The sequence below is a fragment of the Phocoena sinus genome, chromosome 11 (assembly GCF_008692025.1).
Source record: "Phocoena sinus isolate mPhoSin1 chromosome 11, mPhoSin1.pri, whole genome shotgun sequence".
Taxonomy (NCBI): domain Eukaryota; kingdom Metazoa; phylum Chordata; class Mammalia; order Artiodactyla; family Phocoenidae; genus Phocoena; species Phocoena sinus.
This window is the reverse complement of record NC_045773.1, coordinates 41,048,318-41,069,146: the sequence shown is the minus strand read 5'-3', so window position 1 is coordinate 41,069,146 and position 20,829 is coordinate 41,048,318. Positions and strand designations below refer to the sequence as shown.

Here is a 20,829-nt window from a genome sequence, read left to right as displayed (position 1 = left end):
GCCCTTCTAGGCCACACTTCCCTTCTCCTGGTCACTCAAAGCCTAGTCATCCACATCCTCCCCACTAGGAGGTCAAAGCAGGACCCAGTCTCCCAGGGGCCACTCTTTTCCCACCTTGATCTTTGTTGATTACAGACCCATGACCTTGGTCTAACCTTGATCTGGCCCCATTTGGCAAAGGCAAAGCACAGAGAAGAAAGGAGAAGGGAGATCAGGGGTCCATCTGGGGCTGCAGCAGCCAGGACAGGAGTAGGAGCCAGGAGGAGGTGCAGGGGACTGAGAGAACCCCATTGCTTATTTGCTTCTTGATCCATTTGCTGTATTTGGTGATACGGGTGTACACTCCTGGATTATGTACTTGGGCTCAGGCCTTTTCCCAGGACAACACCCCAGCAAGAATCCATCTGCCCTTGACCAACGGACCCCCAGGGTCCCCCCTAGGCAAAGAGAGAGGAGTGATGGAGGCTCTGGACCCAGCTGGGACCCAAGGGATTGGGGGACCCAGAATGCCCACCCTCTGAGTTCTGCTTGGAAGCTTCTTTCATTCCTTGAGGATCTCACTACCTGGAGTCCTCCTTCACTCCTCAGTTGGGGATCCCATCCCAGAATATCAGGCAAAATCAAAGTCACGGGGAAGGCAGATGGGAGCAGAGCACTACCTGATGATGATGACAAAGAGGGAGGCCAAGCAAACCTCCCCCTGGGGAAATGCCCCCCACCTGGGGTCATCCCAACTGAAGGAGAGCTGCCAGAACCTCCCAGAAACTCACACAGCACAAGTTTTCTCCATAATTGGTGGCACAGATCATGCCCCCCAGGACAAGGGGGACAACGCGGGGGATGAGGGACTTCTTGCGGTAAAGCCGGTCACAAATCTTGTTGTCCATGATAAACACCTCGGCCTCCCGCAACTCTGCGGTCAGTGTGGAGTTGGCTGTGGAGGAGTCCAGTGGGGTGAGAACTGACTCCTCACTCTACTCAGCCCTGCCTATTCCCAGGGTCTTGTCTCCTCCATCCTCAGGACTCAGCCACACCCCTTCACACCTCCATGCCCTCCTTCACTTGGCCCTTCCCCCTGTGGTGTGGACCATGTTGGGCAAGCACCTTGCCCTCTAAGGCTCTATTTCAGGATCCCTTTCTCTGGGAATCTTTTGCTCCTGAACCAAGCAGCCTACAATCCAAGTTTCAATGCAACCACTCAGAAATTGAGAGCCCACCCCCATGCTGCTTCTCTCCAGCCTCTGAACTCTATACTGGCTGTGCCCTCTGCCACCTGATTGACATTCGCTCTTCCTTCAGGCATCTCAGGCAGACTCTCTGCCAAAGCTCATTCCAGATCCCTCCCGACTTGCTCTCAAGATCACCTGACAAAGTCTTTGCCTCTTTCCTTGTTAATCTGTGCTTCCACCCATACTCAGTTATGAGTTCCCTAGAGGCAGGGCATGCATTACCAGTGACAAGGGTTTGGCGTGTGGCAGATGCCTGAACATCGAAGTTTCTCAGGTGAACAAATCAATGAGTGAGTGAATTTATGAATCCCTGACTCTGAGCTTCCGTAAGAGGCAAATGATCAGGTTTTCCTAGGACTAAATGAAGTGCCCATAGCACATGCAATGGTGTAAACCATGGCAACAGTTCCCATGTGAGGAGCAATCCTAACACATCCAAAGAACCAGGGGCCAGAGGTAACAGCCACAAGCTTCCTGAGAGACACCATGAGGGGGCTCATCAGGAGAGGCCCCAGAGGAAAGGAGTGTACCCTCTGGGGTACCACATGTCACCCCAACCCCATCCTCCTCACCTGAGAAGCGCTGTTTAACCTGGCCCCAGCCAGTCACCCAGCACTATGTCCCAACCTTCAGGTTGTAGTTGGGCTCCGGGAGGCAGATGGGCTGCACGTACCTGCTGACGATGACAGGAGTGTGAAGCTGGAGGAGGGCAACATCACCCGTGATGAAGTTCTGGCCCCAGTACTTGGGGTGCATAATGATGTCCCTCACAGGGATCAAGAGGGCCCTCGTGGAGCCCGTGGGCTTCAGCTTGGAGGTGCCGAGAATCACTGAATACTCTTTTGTGCTACAGGAGACACAGAGCCCCACCTGGTAGATGTCAGGTTCTCAAGCAACACTATGCTCCTACCTCCGCCAAGGACGTTCCCCTTAGCAGAAGTCCTGCCTGATTTGCCCTGCTCACTCCATCTTGCTCATCTAGCCAGGGGGCCCTCGGAGTCAGAGATATGACTGCCTCCTCATTCATCAGTCATGCTGATTCAAGTGGCCTGGTCTATGTGCTGTGTATTTGAGTGTGCAGCTATTAGCATGCACGCGTGTTCTAATATGTGTGAGGGGTGGGGTGTATATGGGGTGCATGCTGTTGCCCTGGTCAGGATATAGTCTTTGTTGCTTGGGGCTCCTGCCCAAGCTCAGTCCCCGGCCTCTGTGAGATCATGAGCATGACTCTTCTCTGTTCTGGACATCCCTTCCCACTCCGCCCCACGTCCCCCACTGCCACGTTGTTTCATAGAGGAAATGAGGAGTCTAGGCTGGGCCCGCTGCAGCCCTGGGTCTCCGCGGGCCACACTCACCCTTGGATGCAGTGGGCAGCAGTCACTACCCAGTCGAGATCAATGAGGGCTCCTCCACACACATGCTCGTTTTCCACTCGGAGGCTCACCTCCCAGGGCCAATGGCGTGTCACGTCCAAAGTCTTCGGCCACCAGGGTTTGCCACAAGCTTCAGGAACAAGCGTGACAGGGAGATACAGTGGCCGCATAGAGGAGGATAAGAATGACTGTGACCAAGATGCCCTCCAGGGTAATTTGCATGAGGCTGTAAACTTGGGGGCTTGCTTCCATTTCAAAGAAGGGGAGACTGAAGGTGAGAGAAGAGCAGTGGCCTGCCCAAAGGCACTGAGCTGACAGAAAATGACAATGACAGAGATAAAAAGCATCAAGACAGAAACACAGAGATGTGACAGGAGGAGGAGAGAGATACTGAGACACACAGGGAGCAAGCAGCACAGAACCTCAAAACAAGGGAGAAGCATAGAAGGAGCCCCAGGACAGGAAATGTATTTTCTTGTGTCAGGGTAAGTCCCTAGGCCACGTTCCTGAAAGGCTATAAAGCTTTCTGTATCTCTTAGATGCAAAAGGCCTCTGTCCCCACACTACTCAGAGTCAAGAAAAGCTCCAGACTTCTAGGTCAGAAGTCTTTACACAGACCATTCAAGAAAAAGTCCCAGCATGGAGCCAACAGAGGCCTCCCACTCTGTGTAACAGCTGACACACTATCAGTTTGCAAGTAGTTCCAACAATCAAATTGTATGACTGCATGAATATGAACACAGATGCAGAAATTGTAAATAAAATATTAGCCAATATTATATTTTTTAAAATTATGCACCATGATCATGTAGAGATTGTCCTGGGGTACAAGGGTGGTCCCACAATGTAAGCGGTCTCTGTGTATTCCCCACATAAACAGTTATTTTTCTCTAAAAGAACTGTGCTTTTCTCAATAGACACAGAAAAAGGCATTTGAAAAAATCAACACAGATTTACGACTAAAAAACAAAACACTCTTAGCAAACTGGGAACAGAAAGAAAATACTTATTTATACAAGTTATATGCCACAAACCTACAGCAAACATCATATAACATTAAGAAACAGGCCAAAAATTTATACTTTCTGAAGCCAGGAATAATGATACTTTGTGGGAGGAGGACAAAGGAAATAACTGGGAGGACATAAGAGAGCTTCTGGGCGCTGGTACTGCTCTACTTTCTGACCTCGGTGGAGACTGCACAGGTGCGTTCACTGTGTGATAATTTCTTGAGCTGGACACATAATTTGTGCACTTTTTTTGTGTATGTATATAATCCTTCAGTAACTGACTTTTGAAATCAATAATATTTCTCTATGCCAACCAACCTGAGTATAGCACAACTATATTCAAAATAAGATACAGTTTATAGCTAAAAATTATAAAATACCCTGAAATTAAAGTATCCAACACTAAGCAAGATTTTTGCAGTAATACATTTTAAACTCTAATGAAGGACACTGAAAATGACTGGCATAAATGGAGAAAGAGCTATTGCTTTTAAATAGAATAACTAAATATTTCAGATGTAATTTTTCCTAAAATTAATCTATAAAGTCACTTACCCAGTTAGAATTTTTAAGAAATTTGATAAACTTACTCTAAAATTGAAATAGAAAAACAAAGGTCCATAAATAGTTCCATCTTTGACAAAGCAAAGAAGGGACACTTGTCCTAGAAGATATTAAGGCACACATCAAAGCCATAGTGACAAAAACAGTGTGGTATTGACAAGGACAGACAAGTGGACCAAAAAAAAAAAGGAACAGAGAGCTTGAGATTGTTTCAGAGAATACAGGAACTTCATGTAAATAAAGGAGCCACCACAATCAGTGAGTAAAGGATGGATTGTTGAGTAGATGGTGCTGGGAAAACTCGCTCGCTATAAAAGAAATAAGAAAACCAAAACTGGATTCCTCTCTAGTAGTACTTGAAGACCTAAACGTGAAAGGTAAAACCATAAAGTTAACAGCCAACCATGTGGCATGGGGTGGGAAAGGACTCTTTAAACAAAACCTCAAACCACAATCCATAAAGCATTAAACTGATTAACTTGATTACATCAAAATCAAGGATTTTTGACCCCAGGAACAAAGTTAACCGTCAGATGACAGATTAGGAGGTAATATTTGCAATATCTAAAATCAATACAAGACTTTTATTAGGAATATACAAGGAACTCCAGGAAATCAACAAGAAAAAAGAATAGACAATATGCAAAGGATAAAGACAGTCAATTTATTAAAAGAGGAAACTCAAGAAGCCAACAGCACATTGAGACATGCTCAAACTCATTAGTAATGAGAAAAATGTCAGTTAAACTAAGAAGTTGGCCTTTTCTCACCTTCTGAGATGGCCCACACTCCGTCTGGGGAGTGTGTTTCTCTCTAAATAAATCCACTTCTTACCTATCACTTTGTCTCTCACTGAATTCTTTCTGCAATGAGACATCAAGAACCTGAGCTTCATTAAGTCCTGAAACCAGCACTGTTTACAATAGCCAAGTCATGGAAGCAACCTAAATGTCCATCGACAGATGAATGGATAAAGATGTGGTACATATATACAATGGAATATGACTCAGCCATTAAAAAGAATGAAATAATGCCATTTGCAGCAACATGGATGGACCTGGAGATTATCATACTGAGTGAAAAAGGAAGACGTTTTATTTATAAGCAAGTCAAGAGAATTGATTGTGAAGATTCCTGAGGAGAAGAAAAGGGGAATGGGATCTAAAGCTCAAGTGGAAGGACAAGACATCATCTGAATGCTGATAAATGCCCTGGAAGGAGCTTAACACCAAAACATCCCCAGCAACCAACCAGGCAGCTGGCCCAGAGGAATAGGGGAGAGCTGGCAATGGAAGGCTGAGGAGGAGGAGGAGATTGACATTGATCTGACAGCACCAGAAACAGAGAAGGCTGCCCTTGCTATTCAGGGCAAGTTCCAGCGATTCCAGAAAAAGAAAAAGGATCCCAGTTCCTGAATAACCAGCCTTACCCTTCACCTTGCTCCCTTCCCTCCCCTTCTCCACAGCTCTGACTCCCATGTATCTTTGTCTCTTTGTCCCTCAAGCTTCTCATTGAGGCAAGTTCAACACTTATACATTATTTTCTCTGGCCCCTCAAGCCATCGCAGCTGCAGAGGCACAAGGAACACAGAGAAGATGAAGAATTCAACAGGCAGCCACTTGCTTAAGGGTGAAACATTTTCTCCTTGGGATACAGCTCCTTGACCAGTACCTGTGCCTGCCCTATGAGGTTGAAGAGCAAGAGGATTTGAGGTTGAGAGAGGGACCCCTGACAATGTGGGAGTGAGGGAAAAGCCTTCAGAGTAGGGTGCCCGAGGGTGGGGCATATGCCCCGTTCCACTGGTTACAACATTCACACTTCAGGTAGCATTTTTTACCTTCACATCCTTCTCATCAGGACCTCAACTTCCCTCCTATGAGCTAAGCCACAGTGGGGACTGGAGCCTCCCTTTCCCCTGGGCAGACCTAAATCAAACTGCTCCCATGTTAGTGCATGCTCAGTAGATTAGTTCCAAGGAAGGCCGACTGGGACTGGTAGAGACAAGGAAAAGTTTCCTTCATCGTCTAGTCTAGAACCGTAAGGGGCAGAAGTGGAGGAGGTTCAAGGGGCCACAGGCAGGGAAATGGGAAGATTTGGGAAGGAAATCGCCAGTTGATTTGGGAAGAAGAGAAAAATGAAGGAGGAGGAGATCTCTAAGGACACAAGTTACTGCTGGTAAAGGTGTACTATATGAAGGATTCTTGGGGCTTTGTTAACCTGCCTACCTCTAACCCCTCATGCCTAGCCACCCCTAGAGGCCACAAAAACCAAGTGACCCTTGTAGCTCTCACCTGCCCCACTGTGGAGTCAGAGCAGAAGTGGAACAGCCACTCTATGTGATTTTAGCATGTTTAATAATTATGAAAACAATAAACAAAATCCTCAAGTGGGAAAAAAACCCAAAAAACTAAGAAGTCATTTTTTTGTCTATTAGATAGGCAAAAAATGTAAAAACTGGATCATGCTAAGGGGTGGGAGGTCTGTAGCAATATATACATCTTCACAAACTGCTGGTAGGAATGCAGAGGGCTGACTCAACTGGAATATGGGCAATAGATTAAAATATGCTACCAATGTAAATTTTTGAAACTGATAACTTGTACTGTGGTTATCTAAGAGAATATTCTTAGAAAACACACACCAGAGTATTTAAAGAGCCATGCTGTATGTTACCCTCAACTGATTCTGAAAAAAATTTTGTGCGTGTGCATGTTCCTTGTACTATTTTTGCAGTCTTTTTTGTAAGTTTAAAATTATTCCCCAATAAAATGTTTTTTTAAATGGGACTGAATGAAAAGAGGAGGAAACAGAAAGAGATCTAGAGAACATGCTATTTGCGTAAGTTAGAAATACACGCACACAAAACCACAACATGTATTTTTACAAAAACACACACAAACAGAAAGATACACATCAAATATACAAGAAAGGCTGGGAGAAGGGTGAAGAGGGGGAATGGGGTGGGGCATGGACACAAGCAGAAATAACTAACTTACTCAACCAAACAATCCATAACAAAATTAGGGTGCACCTGTGACAAAGGACGCCCGCAAACAAGCAGGAGCAACCCAAGCCTTCACCCCTGAGGTCTAAGGAAAATGACAGGAAGATCCCAGAAGACACTGCCACAGGGCCCAAGAGGCTCCATTTGCAAATGAACAGTTTAGAGCTCAAAATGTTTCTATGTGGAAAAGGATCTGCATCAGCCTCCTGGACATGCTTCCTGATGGGATGCAGCCTGGGTTGAACTTGAAGAGGTTCTGCATTCCCACAGGAGGCCCAAATACTCTTTTAATGTGCACTGTTGAGTCTGTACGCCCTGAACAGCACAGGCTGTTCTTTAGAAGGCAGGCCATTTAGACTGAATTTCTGCTTCCTATAGACCCAGAAACATTATCTCTGTGACCCTCTTCAGAACGTACCCTCCCAGGATCCAAGGTTTTCTTGAAGCAGGGGCTCACCTTACCCACCTGGTTTGGTGGTGTCTCCTTTGTAACCTGGAGGAGAAAGGGGGACAGAGATGAAGTAAGAGGTTGTAATAGGATGACAGTGAAGAGGTGCATTCTTCATTAATTAGTTAATTCATTCATTCACCAAATATTTCCCCACCTCCCACTCTGTTCCCAGCCTGGAGCCCAAGGCCAGGGGGCTGGGGGCAGGGCGCAGGGGTGTACAGAGGTGTATCAGACAGATACATCCTGTATCTGCCCTTGAAGAGCAGGTTGCCCAGCAGAGGAGACATAAGCAAACACACAATCACCCATGTGCGATCAATGTGGGGACAAGGCCACAGGTGTCAGGTAAGCCCAGAAGAAGTGGTGGACAGGGAGGCTTCTAGGAAGAGGGGTTATTGTGCCAGATCTTAAGGATGAGAAGGTAAAACAGAAATGAAAAGTGATGACATTCTTTATGAAAGAAACACCATGGTGTAAGCTGGAGACTCCAGAGGATAAAGGGCAAGGCCCATGATGACAAGAAATGATGCCAGGGCAAGAAAGTCAGGGGTCATCACGAGTGCCTTCATAAGCCAGGCCAAGAAGCCTGAGTGAGACACTCTGGGAGGAGGGAGGCCAATGGAGGTGTGACATGGTCAGACTTGTATTGTGAAGGCAGTATGGAGAATAGATAGGAAGGTAACAAGACTGAACGCAGTAAGATCCCACCATAGGCTCTGCAGAACCCAGGCAAGAAATGAGGGCTGAATGAAGAAGTGGCAGTGAGAACACACTTGGTGAGCTGGATGTGGGACTGGGGGAGAAGGCTGAGTCTAGGATGACCCCCCAGTTTCTGATTTTAGAGAAGAGTGACTACTATCCACTGAGTAAGGGAACCCAGTTTATAGGAAGAAGAGGGCCTCAACTTTGGAACCCAAGGAGTTGAGATGGTTCTAGGTCATCCAGGTACAGATGTCCAGTAGGTGGCTGCACATCCATGCACATTGTTTTGTGAGGCAGCATCACATACATGGCAGCTCAATGCCCAGAGCAAGTGAGCTCACCCAGGGAGCAGTGAAGAAGGAACCCAGACAGCATCTCAGGGAACACCAATACGTTAGGGATGAACAGAGCATGGGTGGCCTGGGAGGGACACAGAAGGGCAAGGGAGTCACCCTGAGGTAGAGGAGAATTAGGAGGCATGGCCTGAGAGAAGCCAAGGGACTAGAGAAAATGGAAAAAGAGGGAGGAGCAGAAAGGTTAGGGATGTTAGGACAGAGGCATGCCAGGAATGGGCTAAGGGTTAAGTGAAAAGTGAGAAAGCACCTGAAGGAAACATGAAGTGAAAACTTATTTTGAGAAATGTGGCAGTGAGGGGAAGAGATAGGGTGAAGAAACACAGCAAGTAGAAAGGGACAGGTAGAGATCGATGAGAGCACAGGAAGGGCCCAGAGTCCAGAGCAGGGGTGAGCAGCCTGACCTTGAACAGGAGGTCTGTCTCTGATTCCTAAGGAAAGGGGAGCAGGTGGCACTGAGTTGTCAGGTTTGGAGGGGTCCCCGGGCTGAGGGAGTCAAGGGGACAGCACCTGAGGGCATGCGTTTCCTGAGGGAAGGAAGCCGCTGCTAGAGAGGCACCCTCGATAGGAGCTGAGGGTCTGGGAAGCAAGTGAGGTGAGGAACATTCGTCTAAGTGTTTGGAGACCATGAGTTTGGCCCGGACCGCCTACCTGGAGCGGGGTCTCCAGCAGTGCCCTGCTGCGTGGGAAGATGAGCCCTGAGGATGCCGTCAAGAGGGTGGTTCGGGTCTCAGCCGCGACATCCACGCCTCCAGGAGGAAACGCAGAGATGCCCGCCGCACCACAAGGCCCCAGGAAGCTACAGGGCTGGCGGGTCTCAGGGCGGAAGCTGAGAGCGCGGGAGTCTGGGATCCCCGGAAACGCCCTGGGAGATGCCCGGAGGGGTAGCAGAGGAGAAGGGGCTGCGGGTGGGCGCCGCGGGGCCTGTCCCGGCCTCGAGTGTGGGTTTTGGGGGGCGGGGGGTGGCGGCGTCGGGGAAGAAGGACCCAGAACGAGAGCGGCGCAGAGCAGGCGCCGCCTCACCGGAGTTCAGCATCAGCACCAGGAGGTGGCAGCTCCGGCCAGAGGGCCTCGAGGCTGCAGGCCCAGCGCTGAGGCAGGTCAACGCCCCTGAGGCGTCCGCCAGCGGCAGCAGGGACGGCTCGCAGGAACCCCGGACGCCACGACTACGTCTCCCGCACACGACGCACATGACGGAGTTCCGTCACGTGACAGCCCCTCCGACACGTGATGACGTCGCAGACCTGTGACGGTGCCCCTGGAACGCTGAACCTTCCTCTGCACTTAGCCCACCTCGTGCGGGTTCCTTGAAGATGACTGCAGAGCCCGGGGCTTGTCATTGCCTCCGTGGTGGCCAGTCCCATGGAAGTACCCCCAAGTGCCTTAAGTGGGTGACTGTCCCCCAAAACCTGGCCGGTGAAGGCACATCCAAATCCCTGGACTAGTGTTGGCACCTTGTCGCCCAGCCTCTGATCATAACCTTGTTTCCCTGGGCTTCGTGCATTGGAGAGCTTCATAATTTATATTGATTTGAGAATCTGAAAAGGTGTAGAAAGCACAAGAAAAGAACAGTAAGGCTAGGGAAACAAGGAGGATGGCTTTACAAAAGTGACATTTAAGCTGGACCTAAGATGAACAAAGAGTCTTGGGGGAGAACGCAAAGGAAAGGCATTTATCTTCTTCCACAAACCGTCAGTGGGATGGTGGAAACTGAAAGAAATAGTGGCGAATACCACCATTTCTTGGGCTTTCACAGGGTGTTTATGTAGAAGAATGTGGTCTTTGGATCTGTTCAGTGTGTCCAAGATTGGGAGATGACAACCAAGATTCCTGCTGCTCCTGTCCAGTGTGGGGGATCCAGCTCTGGGGACCACATTCCCCACGCTAGCATCTAAAGGGGTCCAGATGATGAGTTGCACCAATAGGAGGTGAGGAGAGGTTACAGATGCCACTTCCATGCCAAGGCAGTAGAGAGGAGGTTCACTTCTTTACTTGTGTTAATGCAGAGCAATGGTTCTCAAAGTGTGGTCTGCAAAGCAGCACCAGCATCACCTGGGAACTTGTTAGAGTTGTACATTCTCAGGACCCACCCCAGACTTATAGGATTGAAAACTCTGGGAGTAGAATCAGTGATCTGTAGTTTAACAAGCCCTCCAGGGAATTCTGAGGTAGGTAAGCATGAACCACAGGGTTCAGTGGAGCTATAAGACGGAGAAAAGCCACCTGCTGATCAAGAACACCTGATAGGGATGATACAGGAACAAGAAGTTAAATTTATTTTTAACCCATAAATACTCAGTGGCTTCTTTTTTAAAAATTTATTTTATTGAAGTAGAGTCGATTGACAATGTTGTGTTAGTTTCTACAGTACAGCAAAGTGATTCAGTTATATAAGCATAGATATTCTTTTTCACATTCTTTTCCATTATGGTTTATCACAGAATATTGAATATAGTTCCCTGTGCTATACAATAGGACCTTATTGTTTATCCATTCTATATATAATAGTTTGCATCTGCTAATCCCAAACTCCCAATCCATCCCTCTCCCTCCCCACCTGGGCAACCACAAATCTGTTCTCTATGTCTGTGAGCCTGTTTCTCTTTCGTAGATAAGTTCATTTGTGTCATATTTTAGATTCCACATATAAGTGATATCATATGGTATTTGTCTTTCTCTTTCTGACTTACTTCACTTAGTATGGTAATCTCTAGGTCCATCCATGTTGCTGCAAATGGCATTGTTCCATTCTTTTTTATGGCTGAGTGGTATTCCTTTATATATATGTACCACATCTTTATCCATTCATCTGTCAATGGATATTTAGGTTGTTTCCATGTCTTGGCTATTGTGAATAGTGCTGCTCTTAACATAGGGGATGCGTGTATCTTTTTTTTTTTGGCTGCATTGGGTCTTCATTGCTGCGCGCAGGCTTTCTCTAGTTGCAGCGAGTGGAGGCTACTCTTCGTTGCAGTGCACGGGCTTCTCATTGTGGTGGTTTGTCTCGTTGCAGAGTATGGGCTCTAGGCGCACGGGCTTCAGTAGTTGTGGCACGTGGGCTCAGTAGTTGTGGCTCATGGGCTCTAGAGCACAGGCTCAGTAGTTGCGGCACATGGGTTTAGTTGCTCCATTGCATGTGGGATCTTTCCGGACCAGGGATCGAACCCGTGTCCCTTGCAATGGCAGGCGGATTCTTAACCACTGTGCCACCAGGGAAGTCCGCATGTATCTTTTATAATTATAGTTTTGTCCAGATATATGTCCAGAAGTGGGACTGCTGAATGATATGGTAACTCTATTTTTAGCTTTTTGAGGAATCTCCATACTGTTTTCCATAGTGGCTGCACCAATTTACATTCCCACCAACAGTGTAGGAGGGTTCCCTTTTCTCTACACCCTCTCCAGCATTTGTTATTTGTAGATTTTTTGATGATGGCCATTCTGGCTGGTGTGAGGTGATACCTCATTGTAGTTCTGATTTGCATTTCTATACTAATTAGTGATGTTGAGCATCTTTTCATGTGCCTGTTGGCCATCTGTATGTCTTCTTTGGAGAAATGTCTATTTAGGTCTTCTGCCCGTTTTTCGATTGGGTTGTTCGTTTTTTTGCTGTTGAGTTGTATGGACTGTTTTTATATTTTTGTAATTAAGCCCTTGTTGGTTGCATCATTTCCAAATATATTCTCCCAGTCACTAGGTTCTCTTTTCCTTTCGTTTATGGTTTCCTTTGCTGTACAAAAGCTTGTAAATTTGATTAGGTCCCATTTGTTTATTTTTGTTTTTATTTCTATTGCCTTGGGAGACTGACCTAAGTAAAAGTTGGTATGATTTATGTCAGAAAGTTTTGCCTATGTTCTCTTCTAGGGGTTTTATGGTGTCATGTCTTATATTTAAGTCTTTAAGCCATATTTTTAAAGATTTATTTATTATTTTATTTATTTATTTTTGGCCTCGTCAGGTCTTAGTTCAGTACGTGGGATCTTTGTTGAGGTATGTGGGATCTTTCACAGCAGCACGCAGGCTTCTCTCTAGTTGTGGCACACAGGCTCCAAGGAACGTGGGCTCTGTAGTTGTGGCGTGTGGGTTCCAGAGTGCATGGGCTCTCTGTAGTTTGTGGCACACAGGCTCTCTAGTTGAAGCACGCAAGCTCAGTAGTTGTGGCGCAAGGGCTTAGTTGCCCGACTGCATGTGGGATCTTAGTTCCCTGACCAGGGATCGAACCCACATCTCCTGCATTGGAAGGTGGATTCTTTACACTGGACCACCAGGGAAGTCCCCTTTAAGCCATTTTGAGTTTATTTTTGTGTATAGTGTGAGGGTGTGTTCTAACTTCATTGATTTACATGCGGCTGTCCAACTTTCCCAACACCACTTGCTGAAGAGACTGTCTCTTTCCCATTGTATATTCTTGCCTCTTTTGTCGAAGAATAATTGAACATACATGTGTGGGTTTGTTTCTGGGCTCTCTATACTGTTCCATTGATCCATATGTCGTTTTTGTGCCCCTACCACGCTGTTTTGATTTTCAGTGGCTTCTTAAAGCAGCTGGCTCGATACTTCTTAATAGACTGTATTTCATGTAAGTCTCTCAAGCCCAGCCTTCCTCGGGCAACACATGAGACAGACTACACTCTGAAGCTCAGGGATATCTGGGAGCTGACATGCTGACCCCTGGAAGGGCAGGTGACAGGAGATTGAGAGGGAATTAATCACCAGCAAGACAAAGAGACTCTGGGACACTCTGTCCTGGAAAAATGGTAAAGAGCCAGTACCTAATATAGGGAATCTCTCTTATAATCCTCCCTATGGGAATGCAATCTTTGGTAAGAGTGGAGGTGAGCAGCAAGTAGAAGCAGGGGAGGAGGAATAATATTGCTCATGCCCTAATTTTACTTACTCCTAGTTCCAGTCTATCTTGATTCTCTACTCTGAGCTATAAAGGCTACGAAATTAGGCTACAAAGCTCCCCGCAGACATGCTGATGACTGTAACAGGAGTACAGGGAGCAGGACCCAGCTGGCTAAAACCATCCTTAGACTCACAAATGAGCAGGTTTAGACTCACCTCTCCCTCTAGGGCTTAATAAGAACCATGAATAGTTTCTAAGCCAAATGAGAAAACTGTTTTCTACAGAGCATGTTACATGCAACCCCACAGTCCCAAGGAGAGCAGAGCATAAGAACACAAAAGAACAAACCAAACATTTATTCAGTTGACATCAGAAATCTCCATACTCCATAACTGCCTCAACACAACTTGGGGTGAGCCTGAATGTGGCCACTGGAGCACTGGGAAGGGGGTTCCTAGACTGAGTTGCCCCAGCAGGGCTTGTGTGGCAGACGCTGGACACTCACAGATGCATCCGCACTGGGCAGCCGGGGACCTTCTCCCAACCCAGACAGCTGAGTCAGATGTGGACATGGTGATGCCTCCTCACTCTCTCCCAACAATCACCAAGCGGACTGGTTTGATAAAGTGTCAGGTCTAACGCTGTTTCACTGGTGATGATGTCCCTTCTTTGCTAGATGTTCTCCAAGATGTGGATGAAGCATCATGAAGCATCACCTGGCAAGTCACTGGCCATCCAGCTGGGATGGTTTCACCCACTCCTTTCCGGCATGTAGAGCACAGTCACAGTGTAGGTGTGGATGAGGCCGGTTCCTTGAGCACCAGACTGGAAAACTTCCAGGGTTCCTTTCTTGCTGCCACTCTCTGTCATGTGGATCTCCACAGGGTCAGTGAAACCCAAACAGGTTTGAGGAAAGTGCATTGAGTAGGAATGGAAGGTCAGATGCACGGCTAGTGTGAGATTCAGAAACAGGAGGGAGTGTGGGCCAGGGTGATCACGGGGTCACCAGGATGCCCAGAGGCAGCACCAGACACAGCGTTAGGATAAAGAACCCTGCTGAGCCACAAAAGGACACCTTAATGATGTGATCAATGACCCAGTCTTTGTAGTAACTAACTTCTGTATAAACTGCAGGCAATTCTGTGTGACCACAGTGAACACCCTAGCTCACAATCCCCACCTGGACCCATGAGTCAGTAAATTGACAGACCAGGGGACCTCCAGAATCTCCCTGGAGAAAAAGAAGAAACAAACACAGGAATGGAAGGGGATCATCAACAGAGCAGGCTGATTGCTAGCAAGGCACTAGGGAAATAGGTACCTAGGTCCTTTTCCAGGTACCCACCAGGCCCAGGTTTCTGTGAATGAGATTTGAGAGTTGGAAACTTTAACATCATCTGAGAAATACTACTCCTTCCCAGGTGCTCAGGGACCCACAGGAGCTATAAAGCCAGTAAGCCCTGTACATCAGTCCTGCCAGGATATACTCAAATTCTCTTTCAATGACCCTAATCCTTCACTGCCTGACCCCTTCCCCATGACCCTCTCCAACCCTCCCAACAGCCAGCAACTAAAGGGGCATCCCCTGGCACTGTGTGCAGCTTTCAGAGCCCCTCTCCAACTCTAAGGTCAGAGTCAATTCCAACTAGTCAGTCCTAGGCCTCCACAGCTGTAAAATACTTTGAGTATCATTTCTGCATGGGGACTCAAAATCATCACGTCTACCCTGAAATCTCTCCCTGCCCCTAAACCCACATAGCCAATAGCATCCTCTCACGAGTTCCCCCTCTCTCCAAACACAACCAGTCATGCTAAACCCCACCTCACACACGCTGCACATCCTTTCCCAAAACTGCTCTGGTGGCCCCCCATCTACCAGCTCAGTCAGAAACTCAGAGTCCTCCTCAAGCTCTCCCTCACCCGCACCCTCACAGGCAGTCAGTCACCAAGAACTGATGACTCAACCTCAAACACAACCCCTTCACCTCCCCACCAGCCCAGGTCCTGCCCGGGGCTCAACACCATTGCCTACATGGTGAAAACAAACTCCTGGCCTACAGTCCTGCATGGACAGGAACGAGAAACATAGCACAGCATTGCAGGCCACACATATTCTGATTCCAATCACCTTCTCGGGCCATATTTGCCACCTCATTGCTCCAGACCTGAAACACAGTCCCTAAACACGACATGTTCTTCAGAACTCTGAGCCTCGGTACTTGATGTTCCCTCTCCCAACAGTGATGTTCTCCTCTTTCCAAGACTCCAAATACTCATCCTCTAAGACCTGGCTCAGATGCCCCCTGCTCAGAAAGGCTGCTTGGTGCAAAGGGGAGACTGTGGGCCCAGGCACTCCCAGGGGGACCTTGAACTTATGTCTTGTAGGGACCACATCTGTATAATAATATGTATAATTATGTTGCGGGGTTGTGAGCTGGGTAACTGAGCTAATGTGGGTGAATGCTCACACTGGCACAGTAAGTCGCCATAGAGGGAACTCAATTATAGGCACTTACATTATTATCATCATCACCTCCAACTTCACCACACCCTGGCAGCACGCCCAGGATGCGAGGGCTGCTCCCTATTGAAGGAACGGGCCAGGCCAGCTCAGGGGCATCCTGAGGGGTTCTCCCCTGAATCTCCTTAATTAAAGGCTGAAAGAGGAGGGGGCAAATAACCCAGGCCCTGCCACTGGGGAATGAGGAAACTTTGAGGGAACAACCTCATGGCAGAGGTGGCCAGGGACCCACAAACTCACCTTGCAGGGACTTTTAATCTTTTCATGATAGCCACAGATCACCCCTCTTCCAACTACTTGGCAATGGACTCCTAACTGTGTCTGTATCTTCTGATTACATTTCTTGTGGTGAAGAATGATTTGCTCAGTCTCCTGAAGAACACGTGGCAGTGATGTGGCTACAGAGAGACAACTCAAGTAAAAGGATTGCATGAGTAGAACAGGGGCCCCCAGATCCCGTTCTGGGTCTTTTTATTTTTTTAATTTTTGTTTGTTTGTTTTTTGGCCATACTGTGCAGCACGCGGGATCTTAGTTCCCCAACCAGGGATCGAACCCGTGCCCCCTGCAGTGGATACGTGGAGTCTTAACCACTGAACCACCAAGGAAGTCCTGTATTCTGGGTCTTGATCAGCACATTCACACTCTGTTGCCCCCTTAGAGAAAGGAAGGACAGTGGGTATCGTCTCATTTGACAAAGAAGGACCTGAGGCCAAATGCTGACATGGGGAATAGAGGAGGTAAGAAGCAAAGCCAAGTCAAAAGGAGGAACACATCAGGACAGAAAGAGGCAAGGCCTTACCAGCCTGACACAAAAGCAAGTGTCTGTCACTCCGAGTATCAATAGTAACAGTGACAGGTGCCTGTACAGGGAAGGGTCACAGACTCCAGGACAGGTAGTGCCCAAAGGTACCCAACCAGCCTCTTCCCACACAGGAGGCCTTACAGACTCACCAACAGGCCTGCTCTGGCTTGACCTACATCCCGGGTACAAGAAGCTCCCTGCCCCCTGCCAGGTAATTCCAGAGAAGGACAGCTCTGAGTGGCAGACAGCTCATCACCCTGGAGCTGAAATCCACCCTGGGGAGAACCCATAATACCTGGACCCAAGCCTCCAGGTCCTCACATAACAATAGAAATCCCTACTGCACCTCAATCACTCTCAGGCAGCATCCTCTCCACCTGCCCCCTTGCCCACCTGTTAGAGAATCAGCCTCCCTGTCCCTCCCTTCAGCCTGCAGGCCAACCCCACGGCACCAGGCTGCCCCCCTCAGATCCTGCCTGCCAGTCTCACCGAATTCTAAAGTTCGGCCCCATCCAGTCGCCCAGCACTGTGTCCCAGCTTTCACGTCAAACTTCCTTTCAGGGAGGCACACTGGCTGGATGTACAAAGAATAATTCACAGAGTCGGCCAGCTGAAGAAGGGCAATGTCGTTAGTGATAAGGCTCGCATTAAAATCCATATGCCAAATCATGTCTTGAACTGGAACGACCACTGCACTTAGGCAATCCTAATATAAAAATGTGTTTCCCATCTTCACTGTAAGGTCCTTATAGCTGTGGGAAGACAACATGCACCTCAGAGAGATGCTGGAGGGTCTACACTCCCCTCCACCCCTTCCAGGTTCTTCCCAGCCTGTGCCCATCTCCTACACCAGCCATCAGCCATTTTCTCCCTCTAACCCACATCCCCTCCACAGACCCCTAACGACTTGAGCTAGTGCTTCTCCAAGTGAGGTCCCAGGACCACCAGAGCAGTACCCGGGACCTTGGTAGAAATGCAAAACTCATGTTTCATTCACAGTGAGCAAAAACCAGGGGCTTTGGCCTTGTTTTAAGGTGAGGAAAGGAAAGCTCAGGTAGGGAGACAGGCTGACCAGCAGCCCAATCCCACCACCCCAAATTCTCACCCTTTTACACAGTGAGCTGCAATCAGCACCCACGGTGGGGTAATGAGGGAACCTCAACATTTCTGGACACTTCTGATCTGCAGGCTCACCGGCCAGGGCCACTTTCTCTCTGGGGCTGCCATTCCATCAACTATCCTAATAATCTGATGAGCACATGCTCCTCGGCTCAGTAAAAAGAGGACTGGAGGTGAAGCTGCTACCTCCCTTCCACTACCTCCCCCACCGCCACCTCCTCCTCCACCTCCGCCTCCTCTACCAGCACCTCCCCCACCTCCACCTCCACGTCCTCCACCACCTCCACTAACCCCACGGACACCAACTCCACCCTGCCCCAGGGCAGAGCCACGTTTACTCTCAATTCCACCAGGATAGTCTGACCCTTCAACCCCCCAGCCAGGCCGTGTTCCCCATTGGATCCCAGGCGGGCCTGTACAGTCCCGTACAGAAACAGTACCTTGAGGAGGCAAGCGTCCAAATACAGGGTCCTGTAATGGTTTCAAAGTGTCTCCCACTGGGGGTGTGGGCTGCACAAGAGACACAGTGGGTACTGGAATCTTCAGGGATTTTAGGTGTCCTAAAGCTGAGGGGGCCTCCTGGATTGCCGGGCTCACTGCAGGATCCTCCTTGGGTCCGTCACCCTCACCTGGATAAGATGAAAGAACAATGAGAAGAGGAGCTGACTGGACTGCACCCCGCACATCACTGGCCTCTTCCCATCGCACCCTACTCACCCTCAAACCCCACCTTCCATCCCCCAAGACCCACCTGCCAAACCCCATTACCCACAACCCGCCCCCGCCCAGACAAGCAGCCCAGCCCAGTCTTCTCTTTTTCCTGCTTGCCCGGGCCTCACTGAGCAGAGGCTGAAGGACCAGGAGCCAGACCAGGAGGCCCAGGGATCGGCCGCCGCTGCGGGGGACACCCGGGGACGCCATGGCACCTCTGGTCGCCTCCGCGCTCTGCGGCGCCCCCTCGCGGCGGCTCCGCGCCTGCCCTCCTGTTGGCAGGAACACTGGGCCAGGGACGAATTCCAAAGCCGCTCCTCCAAGATCTTCACCTCATGCATATTCAACCAAACCTATTCTAGGTCATGTTCTTAAGGCCCTTGAACATGTAAGTAATTTCTCCACTTTGTAGTAGAGATATTCTGGATTATATACCTCAGTGTGATCTAATCACTGGAGCCCTTAGAAATATATATATAAATAAAAGAAAAACAAATGCAATCTGCCTAATGAAAGATAAAAGAAAAACAAAGGAAAGTATAGTAAATAGAAAATACAGGACAAAACGGCAGTAGCATCTACAGTAAGCCCGAATGAGCTGAACATACCAAACAACATAAGGACTTTCATGTTGGATGAAAAGGCAAAGTCCAGAAATAGACTTTCTGAAGAGACAAATTTACAACAGAGAGATACAGATACATGGGAAATAAAGGAATATAAAGTGAAATGCCAGGTCACACTGGTGCAAAAATAAAGCTAGGAATGCAATTTGGTTATTAAATCATAGCATTTAAAGCAAAGATTGTATAAGGGACAGAAGGAGTTAGATACAGTAAGAAGAAGACATGAAGGAGAAAATGCAATGACAAGGCTTTAAAGGTAAAAGCAAAGAGGACTAATTTATGGGAAACTGGAGTTTCTGATATGCTCTTCTTAGGAAGCTGACAACTTATGTAGGCAAAATTAAGCAAAAATATAGACAATTTGACTCTCACACCTTATCATCTACACCTAACAGCACTATGATGAATTTTACAACTACCAACAGAAAACACTCATTGAACACACAGGGAACTTTTAGAATCAAGGCCCTAAGGAAAACCAATATCTCAAGTAATCAATGTGATACACATTCTGTTCATGAGCCACACGTCAATAACACTAAAATCAACTTTGGGGATTTCCCTGGTGGCCCAGTGGTTAAGACTCCGCCTGTCAATGCAAGGGACATGGGTTCGAGCCCTGGCCCAGGAAGATCCCACATGCCGCAGAGCAACTAAACCCGTGCACCACAACTGCTAAGCCTGCACTCTAGAGCCCGCGTGCCACAACTACTGAGCCCACAAGCAACTACTGAGCCACAGCTTTTGAATCCTGTGTGCCTAGAGCCCATGCTCTGCAAGAAGAGAAGCCGTCGCAATGAGAAGCCCACGCACTGCAACAAAGACTCAACGCAGCCGTAAATAAATAAATAAATTTATTAGAAAAAAGAACAACTTTTTAAAAATCCCATTTTTTCTGAAACAAAGCCAAAACCCTAGACAATGGTCTTCCTTTAAAAAGGAAATCATGTGACTTCCCTGGTGGTGCAGTGGTTAAGACTTCACCATCCAATGCATGGGGTGCAGCTTTTTGTGTGTGTGTGTGTGTGTGTGTGTGTGTGTTAGTTTCTGCTTTATAACAAAGTGAATCAGTTATACATATACATATGTTCCCATATCTCTTCCCTCTTGCATCTCCCTCCCTCCCACCTTCCCTATCCCACCCCTCCAGGCGGTCACAAAGCACCGAGCCAATATCCCTGTGCTATGCGGCTGCTTCCCACTAGCTATCTACCTTACGTTTGTTAGTGTATATATGTCCATGCCTCTCTCTCGCTTTGTCACAGCTCACCCTTCCCCCTCCCCATATCCTCAAGTCCGTTCTCCAGTAGGTCTGTGTCTTTATTCCTGTCTTACCCCTATGCGATGCAGCTTACCCCTATGCAACCCTGATCCCTGGTCAGACAGCTAAGATCCCACATGCTTTGCAGCCAAGAAACCAAAATATAAAACATAAGCAATATTGTAACAAATTCAATAAAGACTTTAAAAATGGTCCACATCAAAAAAATCTTTTAAAAAAGGAAATCATGAGG

At 48.0% G+C, this 20,829-nt stretch overlaps 1 protein-coding gene and 1 pseudogene across 1 annotated transcript; one reads left to right on the top strand and one right to left on the bottom strand.

The window, feature by feature from the left end:
• Positions 1 to 48: 48 nt before the first annotated feature.
• On the bottom strand, positions 49 to 16,407 carry LOC116762342 (serine protease 45-like). The gene is given in 7 exon segments (XM_032649202.1): positions 49 to 465; positions 773 to 934; positions 1,802 to 2,076; positions 2,585 to 2,732; positions 7,647 to 7,673; positions 9,710 to 10,224; positions 16,297 to 16,407. Coding segments are annotated over 6 exon segments (1,035 nt in total). The 5' UTR covers positions 9,879 to 10,224; positions 16,297 to 16,407; the 3' UTR covers positions 49 to 211.
• Positions 5,383 to 5,591, top strand: LOC116761707 (annotated as a pseudogene).
• Positions 16,408 to 20,829: the final 4,422 nt, after the last annotated feature.